This window comes from Cydia splendana, chromosome 6, assembly GCF_910591565.1.
Source record: "Cydia splendana chromosome 6, ilCydSple1.2, whole genome shotgun sequence".
In the NCBI taxonomy this organism is placed as follows: Eukaryota; Metazoa; Arthropoda; class Insecta; order Lepidoptera; family Tortricidae; genus Cydia; species Cydia splendana.
Window position 1 is genome coordinate 4483523 of NC_085965.1, and position 21834 is coordinate 4505356.

The 21834-nt window shown below is 39.7% G+C and overlaps 1 protein-coding gene across 1 annotated transcript in view; it reads right to left on the reverse strand.

The window, feature by feature from the left end:
• LOC134791293 (sodium-independent sulfate anion transporter-like) overlaps positions 1–21834 on the reverse strand; it is a 46317-nt gene that overhangs the window by 14828 nt on the left and 9655 nt on the right. Inside the window, exons 3-6 of the mRNA XM_063762296.1 lie at positions 18883–19078; positions 15620–15840; positions 14358–14535; positions 276–440 (exon numbers count right to left, since the gene is read on the reverse strand). Coding sequence (XP_063618366.1) covers positions 276–440; positions 14358–14535; positions 15620–15840; positions 18883–19078 — 760 coding nt within the window. The remainder of the gene's footprint in view (positions 1–275; positions 441–14357; positions 14536–15619; positions 15841–18882; positions 19079–21834) is intronic.

Below are 21834 nucleotides of genomic sequence, written 5' to 3' on the forward strand. Positions count from 1 at the left end.
CTCTGAGCCTGTGGGACTTGTACACTGTTGAAGGAAAGCTCATCTTTTATTTCTTTTTATCCCATAGCTCTAGTCCACCGCTTTCACCCTATAACCTAGTTCATTTTAGATTCCATCAACTCTCAATAGTCCTTACACCCGCGGGTGCTGCCTCTGCGTGCGTCCCATAACACGGGCAAGGGCAGCATCCCCTCGGTGTCGGTTTCGCCTGCCCGCACGCCTCCCAAAGGTCCGGAATACCATTGCTCCGTGATGGGACAGACATAGCAACTTACAAAATGCCTTAGCGATGGCAACATTAGAGATGATCCCCACTAGAGGGACGACCAGCAACCCAGAGCCGAGCTGCGCCAGCATGCCGCCCGCGGAGACGGTGACGTTCCCGACCGTCGTGTGGAACGGGGGCACTTGTGGTTTTGGCAGGCCCGGCGTTATTTTACCTGAAACATTTATATTTTTAACTATAGTTGCCGCAAAACTTAGTGGCAAGTCAGGTCTTGAATCTCTTTTGCACTTGCACGGCCTTATGGAGCGGGAATCGCAACATGAGTGCAGGTACTATTACGCATAAAAGAGTACGGTATAAGTATCTAACTTATATTGCCCAACTCGCCACTTGGTGCTGCGGCAAGCATAGTTTCAAACGAAGTATGAGCAAAGTGCCAACTTAGAAACTAGTTTAAAGTACAGTGGAAACTGGATAAGTGGAACCTGGGTTAGTGGAAAACCTCTTTAAGTGGACCCAAGTTCTCGGTTCCAGTCCCTTGGCAACGAATTACCTCTATAAGTGGAATTTTGGGACCTCTATAAGCGAAATCCATTTTTTCGAAAATTTCTTATTTTTACCTCTGTAACTGGAAGCAGCCGTCTCCGAAACCTCTATGAGTGGAATAGCTCGGCGTTATAAAATTTCTATTTTTAATAAACCGTCACAAGGAGGGTAGTTTGTTTCGTTAACGTTATGGTTCGTGTCTTAACTACGTATTTTGTATGAGATCACACATCGTTCAGTTTTTTTGCATTAAAGTATAATCGGTAGATCGGTACATTGATTTATTTAACCATACTGGTTTCTCTTGCATAAATAAATATTAGGAGTGATTTTGTTTTTGTAATTTTGAAAATTGTATACGAGTAGGTACTGTGGATTATTTACAGTATTGCTTTTTTTAAAGTCAGGATTACATACCTATTTTTGTTAATACATACATATCTACATACATATTTAATAAAAGATGCTTATTTAAGTCTTGATCATACCATACGTGACCTCTATAAGCGACATTACTAGCATCCACAACCTCTGTTAGCGAGAGCCTCTGTAAGTGAGAAAACGTTTTATTTGAACCTGGTTAAGTGGAAAACTGGATAAATGGAAAACCTGGATAAGCGGAACTAAACAGCCGGTCCCTTGCGATTCCACTTATCCAGTTTCCACTGTAGTTAAACTAGCTAATTAGAAGTACGAAAAATCGCATGTAAGTTTCGTTACATACCTTAGTAGTCGGCAATGTAACTAAATTCGCATGCTAGTTCTTACACTGTCTACTTGAGCCTCAAAACCGAGAACAACTTCAATAAAATATAGCCAGGGCCATATAAGTTTACTAAAATTCTTTAACGTACTTATTTATTGCCGTGACTATCCTAGTGTAAGATTGAATTGTAATCGGAGTCTTGAGTGTCAGATATCGACGGGCATTAATTATTTGGTCAATGCTACGTCTTACGTAAACCACACCGACGCTTTCAGGTAGCTCCAGTAGTGTCGGAGCAGTAGACCAGCTGCAGTCGGAAATGGAATGTTACCTTTACTGTAATGATGGCGCCAAAATTCTGGTCTCTGATTACAATTAACAGCTGCTCCACTTTATTTATTCGTATACTTGATAGCTTTTGAATTAATCACGTTTATTAATAACAGCCTTTTAACTCCCGTCATTTCATACCCGATAATTTAATATAGGTAAATGTCATGTTGATTAAAATGTTCTTTATCGAAAGAGAATTTAAAAAGGTCAAAGCAAAAATAGGCAATGCAAAAAGCAGATTTTTCGCACACCTAAAATCCAATAACGAAACTCAATAACAGAACACTATGAGCATTTTCTTATATTGACCAGTTTTTTTGTAATATTACTACGGTCATTACCTAAACTGTACACAACACAGTGAGTTTCCAATCTAGACAAGACAAATGCAAATATAGTTATGGTCAGCTTTTTAAAAAATACGATGCCTATCGCTTCGAACGAACTAATAATATTATGCTGTCTATAAAAGGATGTATTGGCTAGGTACAGACTACAGTCGACGTCAAAGATATGTTTACATTTTTGCACCTTACTCCTTTGTAATAAGGCGAAAAATGTAAACATATCTTTGACGTCGACTGAACGTATTCGGATTATTCCCACTACCAACAAGTTGTTACATTTAGTGTCCACAAAATATTTGGAGCCAAGGACCTAAAGATTTGTAAGTAATACCTATAACACAGAAAATGTTTCAGATGGAAAATCATTAATTCCAAAATTGAAGATGTAAGACGACTACACCCAGACATTGTCAAGGTGAACCTCTGTTAGAAATAAAATGACAGTGGATTTTCGGCACATGATAAATCAAGAGCCAGATAGATATCTGAATGGCTTTTATAAGGAAGTGGAAGGATTAATAATAACATATTCTGATTGAAGCAATTAATATTTTGACGTAGATTGTTGACATTTTTTTCTTCCCCCATGCCCATCCAAATCAACATTGTAGAGTTATATCAAGATATGTGTTATAACGCACATAATTTCATAGCAGTTTTTCAATTTTAAAATAACACTTGCACTGCGTGTGCTATCAAAATTGTTGCAGATTTATCTTGGTCTAACTTTTTTTACCTAATCATAATCATTAATCAAAGATGCCAAAAGTAGGGTTGATTAGCCCTTTCACGCCAGGCGAACATGCGCACCAACGAAAATGTGCACATACGCCACTTGCGCACCATTGAACTGGTATTATATTACTTATTTTTGGTATTTTTGGTATATATTTATATATATATATATATAATTATATATATATATTTTTTTTTTGGTAGAACCCAATCCGCTTTAGGGCCTCACCTATCATTCAGGAACAAATGAATCAAGGTCCAGTTCTGATGATGGATTCCATGAAGAAACTCCTCAAATCTTAAAAACATAGGTACACATAGTAATATTAGATATAAGGTTTTAAGGACGATTTCATGTTTGGTGATTTGCCTATTCCTGTAAGTCTTTAGCAAGTAAGATGTTTATAGTAACTTTTGCGCCAAGGACCAGTTCTGATGATGGATTCCACAAGAAATCGAAGGGACTCCTCAAATCTTATAGATTACATATAAGTAGTAACTATTTTATTTTCATTAAAAAAGTAATATTTGATGAAGTGGGACAGCTGATGTACATCAAAACGGAACTCTTCAATGACATGAATTTCACGTTTGACGATTATGTCTTTTCCTATAAGTCTTTAGCAATTAAGATGTTTATAGTAACATTTATGTCAAGGACCATTTCTGATGATGGATTCCACAAGGAATCGAGAGGACTCCTCTAATCTATTCCTGTAAGTCTTTAGCAAGTAAGATGTTTATAGTAACATTTGCGCCAAGGACCATTTCTGATGATGGATTCCACAAGGAATCGAGAGGACTCCTCTAATCTATTCCAGTAAGTCTTTAGCAAGTAAGATGTTTATAGTAACATTTGCCCCAAGGACCAGTTCTGATGATGGATTCCACAAGGAATCGAGGGGACTCCTCAAATCTATTCCTGTAAGTCTTTAGCAAGTAAGATGTTTATAGTAACATTTGCGCCAAGGACCAGTTCTGATGATGGATTCCACAAGGAATCGAGGGGACTCCTCAAATCTATTCCTGTAAGTCTTTAGCAAGTAAGATGTTTATAGTAACATTTGCACCAAGGACCATTTCAGATGATGGATTCCACAAGGAATCGAGGGGACTCCTCAAATCTCATAGGTTACATATAAGTAGTTACTTTTGGATTTTCATTAATACCTCAAGCATTTTTATCTAAATAAGCAACATTTGATGAAGTGGGACAGCTGATGTAGATGAAAATGGAACTCTTCAATGACATGAATTTCACGTTTGGCGATATGTCTTTTTCTGTAAGTCTGTAGCAAGTAAGATGTTTATAGGAATATTTTTGTCTAGGACGAGTTCTGATGAGCGAGTCAGGCCATTATTGCACCTTTTGAATGAATCTAACCTAACTAAAAAAGTCAAAGCACAAATGACTCTGCGTAATGTATTATATAATGTATCATTCAAACAGGAAGAGTAGGTAAGGTTTACTCGGGTAATTCCGAATGTCGAAAACTGTCGGATAATTCCGAAAAGAGACTTTTATTATGATGGAATTAAGGGTGATTTTCATCTGAATTTCGGAATTATCCGACATTCGGTAATACCCGAATACACCTCTGACGATGAGATGTCTTTCTCAGTAACAATTTTGCGAGATTTGGCATTATAAGGTTATAAATTGTATGGAGAAGACCGTAAACAGTATAAACTGCCACCGTACGGTACGGCCTTCGTTTTTTGAAAATACTATACTTTCAATTTTGGTAGAACAACAATTCACTATGTGTCTCTTTTTTCATGCGGTGAAATCCCTTTCCGCCCGGAATGATAACGAGGTCCATCCAATCTACAACCAAAAGTAAGTACTAAGTAAGTACGCAAGTTGTAGTAGTTAAAATCCCTTCTTAGTAAAAGGACGGTGCTGTGAAGATATTTTTTTTACCGAATTCTATATGAGGAGGTTATACGGCCGGGTTCTTTATATGTTACCTAATCTCAACTGAGGGAACTCCTCGAATCTTATAGGCACACATGTACCGACTTTATTCACTGTCATTAAAAAACCAAGCATTTTCATTAAAATAAATGCCATTTGATGAAGTGGAACTTACGATCAGGACTAGAGTAGAGCTGTTCATATTTCACGTTTGGTGATTTATCTTCTTCGATAAGTTGGCTATGCAAGTAGCCTTTAATGAACATTTGTGTCAAGGTTCAGCTTAGATAAGGGGTTCCATGAAAAATTTAACCACCCCACCACCACATCCCACCCAACGAACGTAGTTGTGGGTTCAAGTACTACAGGACAGGATTTTTTCCACTTTTAATTTATTTCTAAGCTTAATAGCATCGTTCGCAGACAATACTGCTTGATACAAAATTAACTTGAAGGAATTCTCTAAATCTTGATCAAACGTACCCGAAGGACAAAACTGTTTAGTGACGTCACTGTTTGGCCAGACAGGAACGAGTCTTGCAAATTGCTGCGTCACTCATAAGAAATACCTAGCGGTAAAGTCTCTAAGTAACTGGGTAGGTACATAGTAAAAAAATGTCTATAGGCACTTACCCTATTGGAGACAAATGCTACCTAGCTACCCCACAGACGGTATTTAAATAAAAAATGGTAAAATAAAACTATTAATCTTAAAAAAAGAAACCAACTTCTAACATGTCAGGAAACAAGATATAAATTGTTAATTATAATTTCAGAGACTATACGAGAGTATACGACACTAAAACAAGGATGCATCGAAACAAGAAAAATCAAGCATAGTTCAAGAAAAATGCAAATAATAATGTGTAGTACCTACCTACTTATGTTGAGTTGGTTAGATATGTAAGGTTTAAAAATAAATCATAATGTGCATAGAATACAGAACCAATGGTTCGAACATTAAAACTAAAGTAATAGGTAGGTCGTACTACTTGTAGTAATATAATATTATTTCAATTATATTTCATTGATATGCAGCTATTGCTATCCTAGGTAGGTACATTTTATTCATAGGTTCTGTATTCTTAATGTACATTGTTTTAGTGTAATTATTGTATTAAATACTGTTGACTAACTGTCAACAGTATTTATCTATTGATACTTTTCTGTGATAGTAATCACAGAAGAAGATTTTAGGTCCTACGGTAGGACTTGGATTATAGTATTTACTTATGGACAAAGCGCGGGTGCACGGAGCAGGCGCACGCAAGGGGGTGCCATTTTGTAGGAAAAATCCGTCATACTATTTTTTGTTAACCCGCTCACCCGCTCCTTGCAACCGCACCAGTAACTTACTGGCAGTAAGCGAACGCCCTTACGCTATACAAAGAAAGCCGCAAAAATATGTGACACGCTCTTATGGCTCTACAAATAAAATCGTGTCACATATTTTTGCGGCTTTCGTTGCGTAACATATTATTGCAGATACCTAACTAAATTCGTATGCGCGTTTGCCGGCCGGATGAGCGGATCCTCACGCTGCTTTGGTGTGCGAGTGAGACAGTCAGGCCAATTTGAACGTGCACCTGACATTATACCGATAGTATAATAATATTGGAATCATATCTTGTGCGGACAAGTCCGATCGCAATAGACGCGTGAATTACAGCTAACTGTTATGATTCCGATATTATTCTAATGTCGGTTTATCGTCAGGTGCTCGTTCGAATTGGCCTAGTGCTAAGCCAGTGGTAGACTGGGGACAGTGGTCCCAGCAGGACACCTGTCCGCCAGCGACGTCGGGTGAAATGCCGCGACATTGCCGGACTTCACCCGACATTATATGCAAGTCGCGCAATGTCGCCCGACATTTCGAACGAAGTCCGGCAACGTTGCGGCACTTCACCCGACGTCGCTGGCGACACTTGTTGTGGGACAATTGTCCCTAGTCTATCCCTGGCTTTTGGTACGTATACAGCGATATCCCTCGCTCGCACACCGGACCGGCGTGTGGTGTTAGTTCCCGATTCGCCGGATTCCTGTTTCGCCGGATTTACGTCACAATCCGAGTACTTATATGAGAATCCGACGAAAAAAGAATCCGGCGAATCAGGAACTAACCGCGTGTGGGGCATCTACCTAATGCAAAGCAGCCTCATTAGGAGCTTTTAGAGCGTCCGCTAGCTGGCGCGGATGCACGGAGCAGGTGAAATCGTAGGTAAAATCCAACTAACGCGCCCGCCTGACGCGTCAGGCAGGTCACACCTACATTTTTCATTAACCCGCTCGCCCGCTCCGTGCACACGCGCAACGTTGCAGTTTTTTTAATATACGATTCCCACCGACAGTAGTGGTCGGGTCGCGGCGTAGCGCATTTTCAATGTGCCTAATCATCATGTATGGCAGAAGCGATGGAGTTCGTCCGGAGCCGTCCGCGTCCGCGAAGACCCGACCGGCTTAAGGCCGTTTAAATGTGAAACGCGCTCCGACTCCGCCCGTTCGATAGGAATCGTACTTAATCCGTGTCATGGTCCTTAGCTGAACCACCTTAGCTTTAACATAGATGACATCAAATAATTCTAAACTAGTCTATAATTTGATATATTCATTAAGGCCTAATAATTATCCCAATAAGGCCTAGTTTCCCCTCTGGATTGGAAGGTCAGATGGCAGTCACTTTCGTAAAAACTAGTGCCTACGTCAAATCATGGGATTAGTTGTCAAGCGAACCCCAGGCTCCCATGAGCCGTGGCAAAATGCCGGGATAACGCGAGGAAGAAGAGATATTAATAATTCATCATTAAAGCTAAGGTGGTTCTGCTGGGGAGCATGACACCGTAGGGCTACCCCACACTAGCGTCTTTTGAGCGTCGGCGTCTATATAGTCAGCGCTATGGAAAATGGCGCAGTCAGCGCTATGGAAAATGGCGCCGCTGCGTCGAGGAGCAGCCATAGAAATGACTAGACGCCGACGCTCGGGAGACGCTAGTGTGTGGTGGCTCTTAATCCACCGCACGCGTTTGCGTCAGTTAGTGGCGCTCATATACTGCCGCGGACGCATGCGACGGATTTTATCTACGTACACCGTACTCGCGTGCACCCGTGCCAACTAGCGGACGCCCTTAGCGAACCTTTCGCAAATGATCCGAGATTGGCCCACTAGCCATTCCCAAATCTTGATGTACTTTTTCACACTTATTCCCAATGCTTGCTTTACGTTGAATTGTTGACTCGTCCTGCTAATATTTATGCGTGAAGAAAATGTATGTCGTGAAATATTTCTTAGTTTGCATGAAATAAATACAGTGAAACCTGGATAAGTGAGACTTCAAGGGACAAGCAGATTTGTCTCACTTAAAGAGGTATTCCACTTACCCAGGCTCTCAGTTAGCCAGGTACAAATAAATTTCTGTCTCATTTACAGAGGGTCCCATTAATAGAGGTGAGAATAGAGGATATTTCAGTTATAGAGGTGGTTAATAAGGTATTTAGTAATTATGTTTAAAAATAAATAAGGTAAAATAATCCTTGTCCCTAAATATTTCTTACGTCTATTAATTATTTCTTCAAATTTATTTTTAATGATTCTATTTTCGAATGATAGATTTTTTCAATTTTTGATACGAACTTCATTGCCTCTTAGAAAATTATAAAATGAAAATGTGTTTATTTGTGTTACTTATCAATAGTTTTAACTACTTACTTACATAAAGTAACTAAATGAAACTAGAAGTCGTTTAGACACAATCAAGCAAATGCGGAATTTGTGGATAGACTAAGAGTTAGTAAGAATACGGCAATTGATCAATAAAGTCCAAGTTAGAGAGGCCATAGACTAACTTTATCTCAGATACAGAGGTCAATTACTATAAAATTCTAAAAAACAATTAGGAAAATGTAATCTTATAAATATAGTCTCAGTAAAAGAGGTAAAATACACTCTCTGTCTCAATTATAGAGGTAAATCTGACTATAAAATCACAACAACTAATCCCAGTTATAGAGGTTCGTTTTATCTCACTAACAGAGGTAATTCAGTGCTAAAGTGTCGGGACCGCACCATGAGTCCCAGCTATAGAGGTTTCTCACTTATCCAGATTCCACTTAACCAGGTTTCACTGTATATTATACTTAAAGTTTTGAAAGGTTTTATTTAATAATATATAATTATAATGTATCGGTATTTATATTATGTATGTCATAATATAATTTCATCGTGCTTTTTAAGGCAAACGAAAGAAACGCACCTTCGACTCGCGACGCAAACTCATAGGGCCGATACAGACGGACTGCAAAGTAGGTACTGCAACCCGACTGCAATCTGTATGGGAACTGCACGTCGACTGCACGCCAACGTTGCAGTCGGCGTGCAGCTCCTAAACAAGTTGCAGTCCGTCTGTACCGGCTCTAATGTTTCACTAATATTTTCTTGAAGAGCGATAAATCAAGTACCTTGGACGCTAGATGAAATTGACGCCAATTTTTTTCCTGATCATCTGGACTGGACTGACTTTAGGTTCTATAGACCACTTAGCCCTTAGAGGATATAACCAACGGAGACGCCATGTCTGAAATTTTCGGTACAAAATAATCTGCCGTTTTTTGCGGGGGAGGGGCACGTCAAATGTATAGGTACGTCATGTCAGATAAACGTCAGTCCATACATATGGTTGACATGTGGTTGACCATTGGCCGCCTATTTTCGACAGAGGGGAACGCCTCTTGATGGCGGCTCCATTGTTAATTACTCCGAGACTTAGCCTGACCGCCAGGGTTATATCCCCACCGTGAACTTCGAAACTTATGTCTCGTTTATCTTGCTTTATCACTCGAATATGTAAGAGCAACAAAATGAGACAAATATAATGAAACTTACGATGTTCATGGTGACCTCTCGTTTTTAACCGACTTCAATTTCATAGAAGGAGGAGGTTCTGTATTCGGTTGTGGCTATTTTTTTTTTTTTTTTTTTTTCTATGTACGTTCACCGATTACTCCGACATCCGTAGTCCGATTTGAGTAATTCTTTTTTTGTTTGAAAGGAGCTACCTCCGAGTTGGTCCCATTTTAATTTGGTTTTGTTCTGATGATGGGATCCATGAGGAATTGAGGGAACTCCTCAATTTTTAAAGGCACATGCATGGTGTTTTGGGCGTTTTCTTAAGCAACTCGAGCACTTTCTCCCGAAAACCACTAATTTGATGAAGTAGACCTGATGATGATGATTATTTTGATGATAATGATGATGATTTCTTTAAATGTAAGTATGTTCACCGATTACTCCGGCACCTGTGATCCGATTTGAGTAATTCTTTTTTTGTTTGGAAGAAGTTACCTCCACGGTGTTTCCGTATTATTTTTGGTTCTGGTCTGATGATGGAAACCATGAGGAATTGAGGGAACTCCTCAATTTTTAAAGGCACGTGTTAAGTGATTTCGGGGTTTTCTAAAGTAACTCGAGCATTTGCTTCCGAAAACCACCAATTTGATGTACTGCAACTGTAGCCTTACCACGAGTTTGACATTGACATATTCGCTAACGTCTTATGCATCTAAATGTAACTTTTTATGCATCTCGCTCACACTAAGGTTAGTACGAGCGAGATGCATAGGAAGTAAGTTACACACATGCTAGCGAATATATCAATGTCAAACTCGTGGTAAGCTGGTAAGGCTATTACTGATCGGGGGTTAGGGTTAGGAGTTAAGGGGTCAGAGATTAACGGGTCGGGGAATGGCGGTTGAAGGGTTGCTGGTTCAGGATCGAGGGGTTCCTGGATCAGGGGTTGATGTGCTGTGAGGTTGAGTGATCGGGGGGCTGAGGGATTGGGTCAGTGGCGGGGCGGGCGGATGGATTTAGTTGACAGGAATTATAATTTCCCAGACGGACTCGAGAAAATTCCTGGTTCAGGGTCGAGGGGTTCCTGGATCAGGGGTTGATGCGCTGTGAGATTGAGTGATCGGGGCGTTGAAGGATTGGGCCAGTGGTGGGGCGGAGGATGGATTTAGTGTAGTAGTGACAGGAATTATAATTTCCCAGACGGACTCGAGTAAATTCCTGATTACATACATATTTATTAAAGTAATAGGTACACGAATTTAGTGTTAAACATGATCTTGTTTTTCATTCATGCGTCGCGCTCTTAACAATGCGTTAAAACTAAAAATGGAAAAATAAAAACTTTTTACAAAAAAAAGCAAACCGACTTCAAAAAGGATGAAATAAAATTTTATCCTTTTTGAAGTCTATGCGTTACTAACTGATATGTTTGAAGTCGGTGCCAAGCCAAGTAGTAACAATACCAGTCAAAATAATCAGCTTTATGGCTATAAATCCCATTAGAACTGCACTAATAACTATTACAAATGTGTAAGTAATTTTGTCTGCCTCTTTGTCGCCTTTTCAAGGCTAAACAACTGAACCGCTTTAGGTGAAATTTGGCAAGAAGGTAAATTTCTTAAATTGTTTTATATTTTGAAATGTAGTCCTCTGGATAAGGGACGGGAAATTACTCAGTCCCAATCTCACACTTGCGTGCTATAGACTGTTCGAGCATTAGTAAGAAATGCTCTTTAAAAAATACGACGAAAAAAAATGCATTGGATTTCCACTAATGTGCCGACAAACATGGTACAGACTGCGCCAAGAAGGTTTGATCGTGTTTTCTGAGGTGTGTTCTTAAGCCTCCTCCACACTCGTGCGCGAATCGCGGCGCAAAGCCGCGAACGCGAGTGTGGAGTCCTGAACGCAGACCTGCGAAATCGACTCCACACTCGCGTTCGCGGCTTCGCCCGCGATTCACGCGCATAGTCTGGAGGGGGCTTTAGATACAATCGACGTCAAAGATATATTTACACTTTTGCACCTTACTCCTTTGTAATAAGGCGAAAAGTGTAAACATATTTTTAACGTCGACTGTACCTACAGAAAGTACGTTCATTGTCGTCGTGTAAGGCAATCCAACGTAGGTACATCCTTATCGAATCGCACCAAAATCATGGTATGCTTCAAAATTTGGCTTGGCACCGACTTCAAACATATCAGTTAGTAACGCATAGACTTCAAAAGGGATAAAATTTTATTTCATCCTTTTTGAAGTCGGTTTGCTTTTTTTTGTAAAAAGTTTTTATATTGTCTACGTTCCGATTTAAACAAACTTGTGAAGTCGTGAATTCTTAGTTCTCAGTGACATTTTTGAGCGTTTAAATGCGACTATGTGGATCCCGCATTTGCCGCTTATTTGGTTCTTCTATTGCACGCAAGATGTCAGTACTAGAGAGGATTTCAAAATACATACTTAAGTTGTTTACTGCGACTTGATTATATACGAAAATATAAGAATAATATCAGTAATTATGTACGAAATGCAATAACTTTATATTTCAGGCACGCGAAGTGATGTAAATAGTTTGAAAAGTAACCCTAGATGAGTGACATTTTTTAGTTCCAGCTCACGCCGCAGTGCATGATTAAAATAATTAATAGTATCTTCCCAGGATACTTTCGGCCTTTGGTTTCATATAAGAAATTAATGCTAAAGTGCCTTCCAAATAAGATATGTCTCATTTATGTATAACAATAGTAAAAATGCCCATTCTGCTACAAAAGCTCCATCTAGTGTCAGGTAGAACAATCAAAGCGGCATTTACCACAATGAATTAATTAATAAACTAGTTTTATCTCCGCCCCTGCAAGCATTTAAGTGCAAGTCTACTTTTCTAAAAATACCTTATAAAAATGGCTTTTAATTGTTATATATGGCTTGTGTATATAATAATAAATAATAAATAAATAAATATTAAGGACATTTTTACACAAATTGACTAAGCCCCACGGTAAGCTTAAGAAAGCTTGTGTTGTGGGTACTCAGACAACGATATATATAATATATAAATACTTAAATACATAGAAAACAACCATGACTCAGGAACAAATATCTGTATCATCATACAAATAAATGCCCTTACCAGGACTCGAACCCGGGACCATCGGCTTCATAGGCAGGGTTACTATCCACTAGGCCAAACCGGTCGTCAAATAATACAAGCAAGCTTAAGTGTTTAATTACAGTTTTTTTAATTCAAGCATATGTTTTATCAATTAATTCCAGCCCTTTACGTACTTAAACGTAGGTATTGGTATACAGAAGTGTAGCATTTTTCATGTTCTTTCATATAAAACACCTAACAATTAGCTACATAACAATAAGTATATTGTAAAAAACCGGTTTGTATGCGTCACTCTTTTTTTTTAATAGCTCAGTCCCTGCACGTTATCCAAAGTTGGTGTCATACAATAACATAATGCTATGTGTAAGCCCTTTCAAACGAGATATGTCTCAACAGTATACATCCATGGGACAAATTGCCCATTCTCCTTTAAAACTTCACAGATATTCATGAGATTGATACCAATCTCTGAGCCGTGGACGTCAGTGCTTGCGAGAACACATATTTTGTCGATTTGTTGTTAATAGTTGTATGGAAATTATCGGTTATTAACCGATTTCGGTTAATAACCGATAATTTCCATACAAAAAATAACCGAAAATAACCGATTTGCATTCCCTAATTACGATACAATTAACAATACAAGTGCGAAAAATAGGAACGAGTGGCAGATTCTAATACACGACCGAAGGGAGTGTTTTAAATCGACACGAGTTGCAAATTACCTATTCACACGTGTATCGTACAACGTTTTACAGTACATACATAATATGGCCCTTTAAATTTTCGACGCGGTTACGTAATGTTTAGGTATTATACCACCGGTGTCGTAATGTAGCACCAGAGGTATTGTAAAAGAACTTATGTAATTCAAAATTAAAGGAACATGGTTATTAAGGTGGTATACATTTTTAAGACGCTATAAATCAAGCCATTAATGGAATGCAGCGGCATAACGCAAACGCAAAGGATTAAGTTCAAGATTTAAATTTACCTTTTTATAGATCGTGTCCGTAACACTTTTATGTGATAATTGTAATAAATAAATCTCACAGTAGGTATTATGAAATGCAATATTGGTATATAAGTAACCCGACGGGCGGTAAGACTGCCCAAAAATGACAATTTGTGCCTGATATTTTAAAAACCTAAACGAACAATTTGTTATGATATTTATAATTTTCTACTTTTAAAGGCCATTTGCCACTTCCGACCGCTAGCGGTAAAAATCGGTTAAAGGATGACTCACGCCAGACCGGCCCGGGGCCGGGCCGGAGCTTCCGGCGCTTCGTTTTCTATGGAAAGCACCACGTGATCACCGATCATCCGTCATAGAAAATGACATGTCGGACGCCTCGACCCGGGCCCGGCCCGGTCTAGCGTGACTCACGCTCATTCACTCCTTAACCTTTTAACCGCCGTAGACTGATATATAAGACATACAAAATCGGGCTCATCTCGCCGCGGTCTGATAAATAAGACAAAACTTCGTGTAACTTCGTATACCGTCGGCGACACGAGCACGCTTGATGATAAATTCTATGGCGGTTAAAAGGTTTTAATAGAGTAGTTCTAGTCATTCTTGGAACTGCCTACCTGTCAATATCAACGGGTCTCCAACATCCAAATAAACAAAGAAGGCGACAGCGGCAGCGAGGATGACCACCACCGCGTTTCTCGACACCCCGGCGAACCACAAGCTCTTCTGTATGAAAACGACCCCTTTTTGACTTTTTTCACTGTCTTTTACACCGATGCGAATGTCCTTTAGGGCCTGAAAATCAGTACATTGTCTAATGAAAAGAAAAAAAAACGAGTCGGACTCGCCCACCGAGGGTTCCGTACTTTTTAGTATTTGTTGATAGCGGTAACAGAAATACATCACCTGTGAAAATTTCAACTATCTATCACGGTTCATGAGATACAGCCTGGTGATAGACAGACGGATGAACAGACAGACAGACGGACAGTGGGGTCTTAGTAATACGGTCCCGTTTTTACCCTTTGGGTAGTAGTAGTAGTAGTAGTAGTAAACTCTTTATTGTACAAAAAGACATATTAAAAATAACATACAATTAGTAAGAAGTACAAAGGCGAACTTATCCCTTTGAGGGATCTTTGGGTACGGAACCATACAAAGCACTCAACATGTGAAAAGATAGAATTAATACGTCCATACTAGTTTAGTAGTTTCCGCTGTCAAATATAAAATTAAGTTAAACTCCAAGAGGCCACACTAATGCATACAAAGGATGGAACTCACTAATTGAGAGCACGCTTTGTAAAATCCAACAATTACCCCGTCAAGTGGCGCTCTCGAGTGTAAACCGTGCTTATTTGAGGAAAGCAACATTTGCTAATCTCATACAGATGTAGTGCATAATTATTTTCCATCGTATTTTCACGGAAGCGTACGAACGTGTCTTGCTATTTCAGTCAGTGTCGGTACATAAAGTACTGAGGTTGGCTGAAGTAGCATGATAAATACAAACGTTTTCGGCACAGTCAGACTGTGACAGACTGCATAATAGCATGCTGAAGCAGCACTCTGCTATGCCTACCGCGATCAGTACCGTCTTTACCATAAGGGCACACGCGGTCCGTGCCCACTTGCCCAGGGCCCCCATCCTCGGAGGGCCCTGAAGGACCGACAGTAACAGTATATTTGATTACCTACCCATAATAAATACAAGATCATAGTAGAAAAATGTTATTTTAATTCGCTTTCTTTATTTTCCGAAAGGGTCCCAAATTCTTAGGTGCCCAAGGGCCCAGCATAGTTAAAGACCGCCCTGACCGCGATAGTAGTAAATTGAGGCTCAACACACTGAATGATTTGGGTTTGATAGGTAACCTACCTTCATACCTAACAGCACGATGCAGCACGCTAAACTGAGCAGTGTATCAGGTAACCTCGTGTCTCCTATATGACGGTACAGTTCCTTCCAAGTAGCTAGGAATGTCTCGGCGCTGAACTTGAGCCCTAATAAGCCCTTGACTTGCGATGAGGCGATGGTTACTGCGGCTGCGGATGTGAAGCCAGAGACGACTGGCAGCGAGACGAATTCCACGAGGAAACCTAGAAGGAGAAAATCTAAATCATGTCAACGTTTTATAAAGTGGGATAGATAGAAGTCTGTAAATCATTGTTACGACAGATAGAATGAAACTATACTATAAGGTAAACGTACTGCCGGCCTAGCCAAGGTTACAATCGCTATCGCTTCGACAACGAAAAGCATTATGTCTCTCTATCACTCTTCCATATTAGTGTGACAGTGACAGTTGCGTTTCGATCGCTACGGAGCGTAAGCGATTGGCATCTTGGCTACGCGGCCTGGTGCTCGACGCGGTCCCAGTACATGTCATCTTGAAACTTAAGTCATTGTCAATATAGGTGACAGCAAGGTGTCATCTATTGGGCATTAGTATGTCGAGCACTAGTACGTTTACCTTACTATACCTATAGTTGCCTATAGTAACCATATGTACTTAACGCTATATGTAAGTAGATAAAAAGATCATTTAGGTACTTTTTAAATGCATTCATTGTGTGTTATATTTCAAAACTACGCCAGTGAAACCCTGCAAGAAGATTTTTAAGAAATTTTCTGGACTTGATTCAGTTGAAGAACATTATTATTAAATATTAACCCTTTACCGCATGGATTTTTTATTCTCCCCGAATTAAATATATGTTATAAAACACTATAAATGAAACATAAAAAAAATTGTGAAAAAAATCTATATTCGACCCAATTAAGAATCATAGTAAATAACAATTTGTCCCAAATTTGGAACTTTATGTATTAGTGGATAACCGGAGCCCGATTATTTAACTGGTCAAATTTGGAACTGTATGCAATATATGTATGGAAATGTAAGTTTAAAAAAAAAACACTTACAATTTCAAAAACTATTTATTATTTTTAAACTTATTTTTGGTAAGGTTTAGGCTATGGTAGCCACTTACCACCATACGGAACGTATACTTGTTTGTCTTTGATGTAAGTAGTAAAATAATTTGATCGTTATAGGTTATCTGTAGCTACCAGCTATCACCGGTTATCTACAGATTATTAGCAATGCGGCTAACATACCTAACTTAATAAAAATAAAATAAAGAAGTAGCTTGCCTGAGTGCATAATGTTCCATATTAGTCCAATCTTTCTAGCTTGTAACGCATAGTGTTCCATTTCAGGAACAAATTTTCACGACATCATTCATAGTAATTTGAATATTTAAAATGCTTACATGTTTTACCGTAAAATCTCGCGGCATATATTTTTCTAATACTCAACGCTGAAAAATTATTTATTGCACTAAATATAACAACGAAAAGATAGTTACAAAGTAGTCAATCACACTTGCAAGTAAAATTGCCGGACGTCGATGGAAAAGATAACGTCATATGGACCACAAACTAGTTAGAAGCTGCATCAAGCACAAGAAAACGTTCAGTAGTATTCATAGTTTCTACCTCTTACAAGTTCAGTAAAACAAATGACGCTTATATCAATCCAAGAGGATAATATCATTACGTTCCGAATTTGGACCCATATGCGGTAAAGGGTTAAGTAAATCAAACCTTTAGTTTGTGTTTAATTAAATAAATGAATGCGAAGAACGAGTTATTTGAAAGAATTCAGATTCAAACTATTTTATTCTTTAATTATTAGGTACAATGTAAACAACGTCTGTCACAGAAAATGAGATTTCATTATTGAAGAAAGCAGCCAGAGCGGTGACCTTTACAATATGCAAATACATCGCTTGAAAAAGATTAACTTGGTAGTGACAGCTTGTAATATGGAGGCCATTTCATTGTGACATCAAAATTATATCTAAATGATGTCAGTCGCGCGTGCATTTCGCTCGTATAATCGACGTCAAAAATAGGTTTACATTTTTCGCCTTATTACAAACGAATAAGGTGCAATAGTGTAAACATATTTCTGGCGTCGACTGTACATATATTCGCGCGAGTAATTACCTACTCTTAGGCCCACTTGCGGTTTATCTACGGACAACGTGCCCGTCATCCCGGACACGCACTCTCGCTTTTAGCAATGCGTATAATCTTATTATCTTACCAAGCTGTAATGTGCCAGCGACCAGCTGGACGAGCCCCGACGTCAGACACAAGAGCACGGTGAAGTCCGGACTCGTGCCGTTCGTGTACGTGACGTCAGTAGCGACAGCATCGCCGTGGGCCCGATATTTATCTGCGGACACGTGCTCGTGATCCCGTACACGCACTCGCTATTAGCAATGCGTATAATCTTATTATCTTACCAAGCTGTAACGTACTGCCAGCGACCAGCTGGACGAGCCGCGACGTCAGACACAAGAGCACGGCGAAGTCCGGACTCCTGCCATTCGTGTACGTGAACGTCAGTAGCGACAGCAGCGCCGTGGGCCCAATGCTTATCTGCGGACACGTGCCCGTGATCCCGGATATGCACTCGCTTTTTTAGCAATGCGTATAATCTTATTATCTTACCAAGCTGCAACGTGCCAGCGACCAGCTGGACGAGCCTTGACATCAAACACAAGAGCACGGCGAAGTCCGGACTCGTGCCGTTCGTGTACGTGAACGTCAGCAACGACAGCAGCGCCGTGGGTCCGATGTTTATCTGCGGACACGTGCCCGTGATCCCGGACATGCACTCGCTTTTAGCAATGCGTATAATCTTATTATCTTACCAAGCTGCAATATGCCGGCGACCAGCTGGACGAGCCCCGACGTCAGACACAAGAGCACGGCGAAGTCCGGACTCGTGCCGTTCGTGTACGTGAACGTCAACAGCGACAGCAGCGCCGTGGGCCCGATGTTTATCTGAGGGCACGTGCCCGTGATCCCTGACACGCACTCGCTTTTAGCAATGCGTATAATCTTATTATCTTACCAAGTTGCAATGTGCCAGCAACCAGCTGGACGAGCCCCGACGTCAGACACAAGAGCACGGCGAAGTCCGGACTCGTGCCGTCCGTGTACGTGACCGTCAGTAGCGACTTAGCGACAGGAGCACTGTGGGCCCGATGTTTATCTGCGGACACGAGCCCGTAATCCCGGACACGTACTCGCTTTTAGCAATGCGTATAATCTTATTATCTTACCAAGCTGCAACGTGCCAGCGACCAGCTGCACGAGCCCCGACGTCAGACACAAGAGCACGGCGAAGTCCGGACTCGTGCCGTTCGTGTACGTAAACGTCAGTAGCGACAGCAGCGCTGTGGGCCCGATGTTTATCTGAGGGCACGTGCCCGTGATCCCGTACACGAATCCGCCGAGCAGTGATGCGTATAAACCGTACTGGAATAGAAAAAAAACAGTTATAGCCGATCGAACACGTTTGTCAGTAGGAAAAGGCGCGAAATTCAAATTTTCTATGCGACGATAACCTTTCGCGCCTACATTTTTTAAATTTGCCGAACTTTTCTAATGACGGAAATGGCTTGACAGAGTATATTATTATTCATTATCGTCCATTGTAACATGGCATAATATAATGATTGCGATTTTTATCAGAATCATATTGAAAGTCATGTTTTAGATGCGTCAAAGGTCAAATACTCCTGATTGCAATTACATATTAGTTAAAAATTTACTTCACACCTTTTGTGAGTTACTGCAAATGCTAAGTATAAAGGGGCCCATAGATTACCAGTTCGCCGGACGATATCAGCCTGTCAGTTAAACGCAAAAGGTGACAGCTCCGAACAACTGACAGGCTGATATCGTCCGGCGAACTGGTAATCTGTGGGCCTTTTAAGGACTGAAATTTGCTTCAATGTAAATAAATCTTCACGATTGCTTGATTTCGAACAAATATCATAAAGCAATCTGGTAATATTAACATGAATTCCATTATCCCTGTTTCCATTTTCCTTATAAAAACGTAACCCTTATCATCATTTGCAGCGTTAGATATTTCAAAATTATGTTTTTAACAGGCATTCTGATTTTACCTTTCATTTATTAATGTTCTTCTGACATTGCTATGGCGAAACACAGGCGCAGGATAAAATTAAAATGGGTGGAAAGAGAAAATAAGACAATTAACGGGGATTCTACCCTAGTGTCTTTTTGTGTTATTTTTGTAAAAAAGATACCTATAGACTAAGTTCATGTGGCGTTAATTTTTCCCGTATACCTACCGTATGTACAGTCACCTGCAATAATATTATTATAGGTATGATACTCTTCGAAGGCCGCAAAAATATGTGACACGCTCTTATGACTCTACAAATAAGATCGTGTCAGATATTTTTGCGGCCTTCGTTGTGTATCATATTATTGCAGGTGACTGTACGGGATTTTATCGAAAACCGTAGTGACAGCAAAATTTGTATGGCAACTTACAAAATCTTTCACACGGCTAGACGGTTTTCCCGGTGTTCGATAAAATCCCGTATACGGTATACGGGATCACGTCGTGTGAACCTGGTGTTAACGTCAAAGATAAATGTATTTTTTCGCCTTACAAAATTAAATGGTGTAGGTACCTAATGTGTAAAAATATTTATCTTATATGAACGTCGAACGCACGTGTCTACTAAGACAATGAGACAATCAAATTAAATGCAACATTGTTAAGGCAGTAGGGTGACTGCTATAGCTATTGGCCACTAGGTATATAATAACTGACCACTCCTAAAAAATCAGAACGAAACAAGCTAATTGAATCCTTAGTTATTGTTAAGAGTGGTTAATGATTTAAAGGATTTAGAGGTTATTGATTCGCACGTCCGGCACGTCGCTCCGGGGTGAGAGCACATAATACATAATAGTACCTACCTACTGCCGTACAGAAAGGACACTTCCTACAAAACCGAAGTTTGACAGCGATTCAGGGTCCCTTTCGGCTATTTAGGGTTGTCAACATTCAAGTGATTATCTTATCTGTGGTCGTGCACGCAAAAGGACGTCAAGTGGTGCCAACCCTAATAATTGCTCGGAGCAATGCTGAGCGGAACGGAGCCGAGTTTATCCGAAGTCAGGAGTGTCTCCCCACTGGTGTGAGCGAAAAAAACCATAGACGTGGCATATTAAAGTAGACTGTGCTCTCGCCTCCAAAAACTTACCGAGCGAGATAGCTCGAAGGAGACTTTTGTCTCTTTCTTTTTTTAGCGTGACTGTGAAACGTGACAATGAAATTAATATTGCCATAACGAATAAATAAATGCTACCATTTTCATGAATACAGTCGCACCAAGCTAATACTGCATGCTATTTGCAATGATATTAGTGTGGCAATGTCATCATTAATGTCAAATTTTCATGAAAATATGACGTTTTTAACGACGTATTATATTTGTCGGTGCAGAGTTAGCTTAGACGGACTCTATAAATGTTATTATTATAAATTAAGTAAATAGCAATAAATTGTTACAGCTCTATAATTTACTTGCTTCTGTCACTTTGTGTGGCAATAACAGGCAAAGTTGTGAATCTCGGAAAACATAAAAAAATAAAAATAAGTTGTTGTTGATAAAAAGGGGATTTCCTACTTCCAAGGAGGACGCAAAAATTAGCTCACAAAGAGCCATTACATTCATTATGCACGTTTCGTGACAACCAATTAAATAACTGATGTATAAATAGGAGGCACATTCGGACTTTAAATATTCCAACATTCTCAACTTGATTTGTAAATTGATTTAGTTAAATTATGTTTTATCCCTTTCTTATAAATACAATAAGTCAAAACGACAGATAAAGACAAACGATTCATCGTTAATTCAGGCCATTAACGCGATTAGGAATAACGCTATAAATGTCTATAAAAAATCAAGATGACATTTAAAAATTGCAGTCTTAGACGATATAACCAAACGGAGTAGCCATTAACAGGCGTTCCCCTGTCGAAAATAGGCTGCCAATGGTCATACACATTGTATGGACTGATGTTTATTTGACATGGCTATTTTTACGTTACGTAAACATTTGACGTGCCCCTCCCCCGCAAAAATCGGCAGACTGTTTTGTACCGAAAATTACAGACAAGGCGTCTCCGTTTGGATATCCTCTAAGATTGGAGTGACTCTCCAGATAATCAATTCAAATGC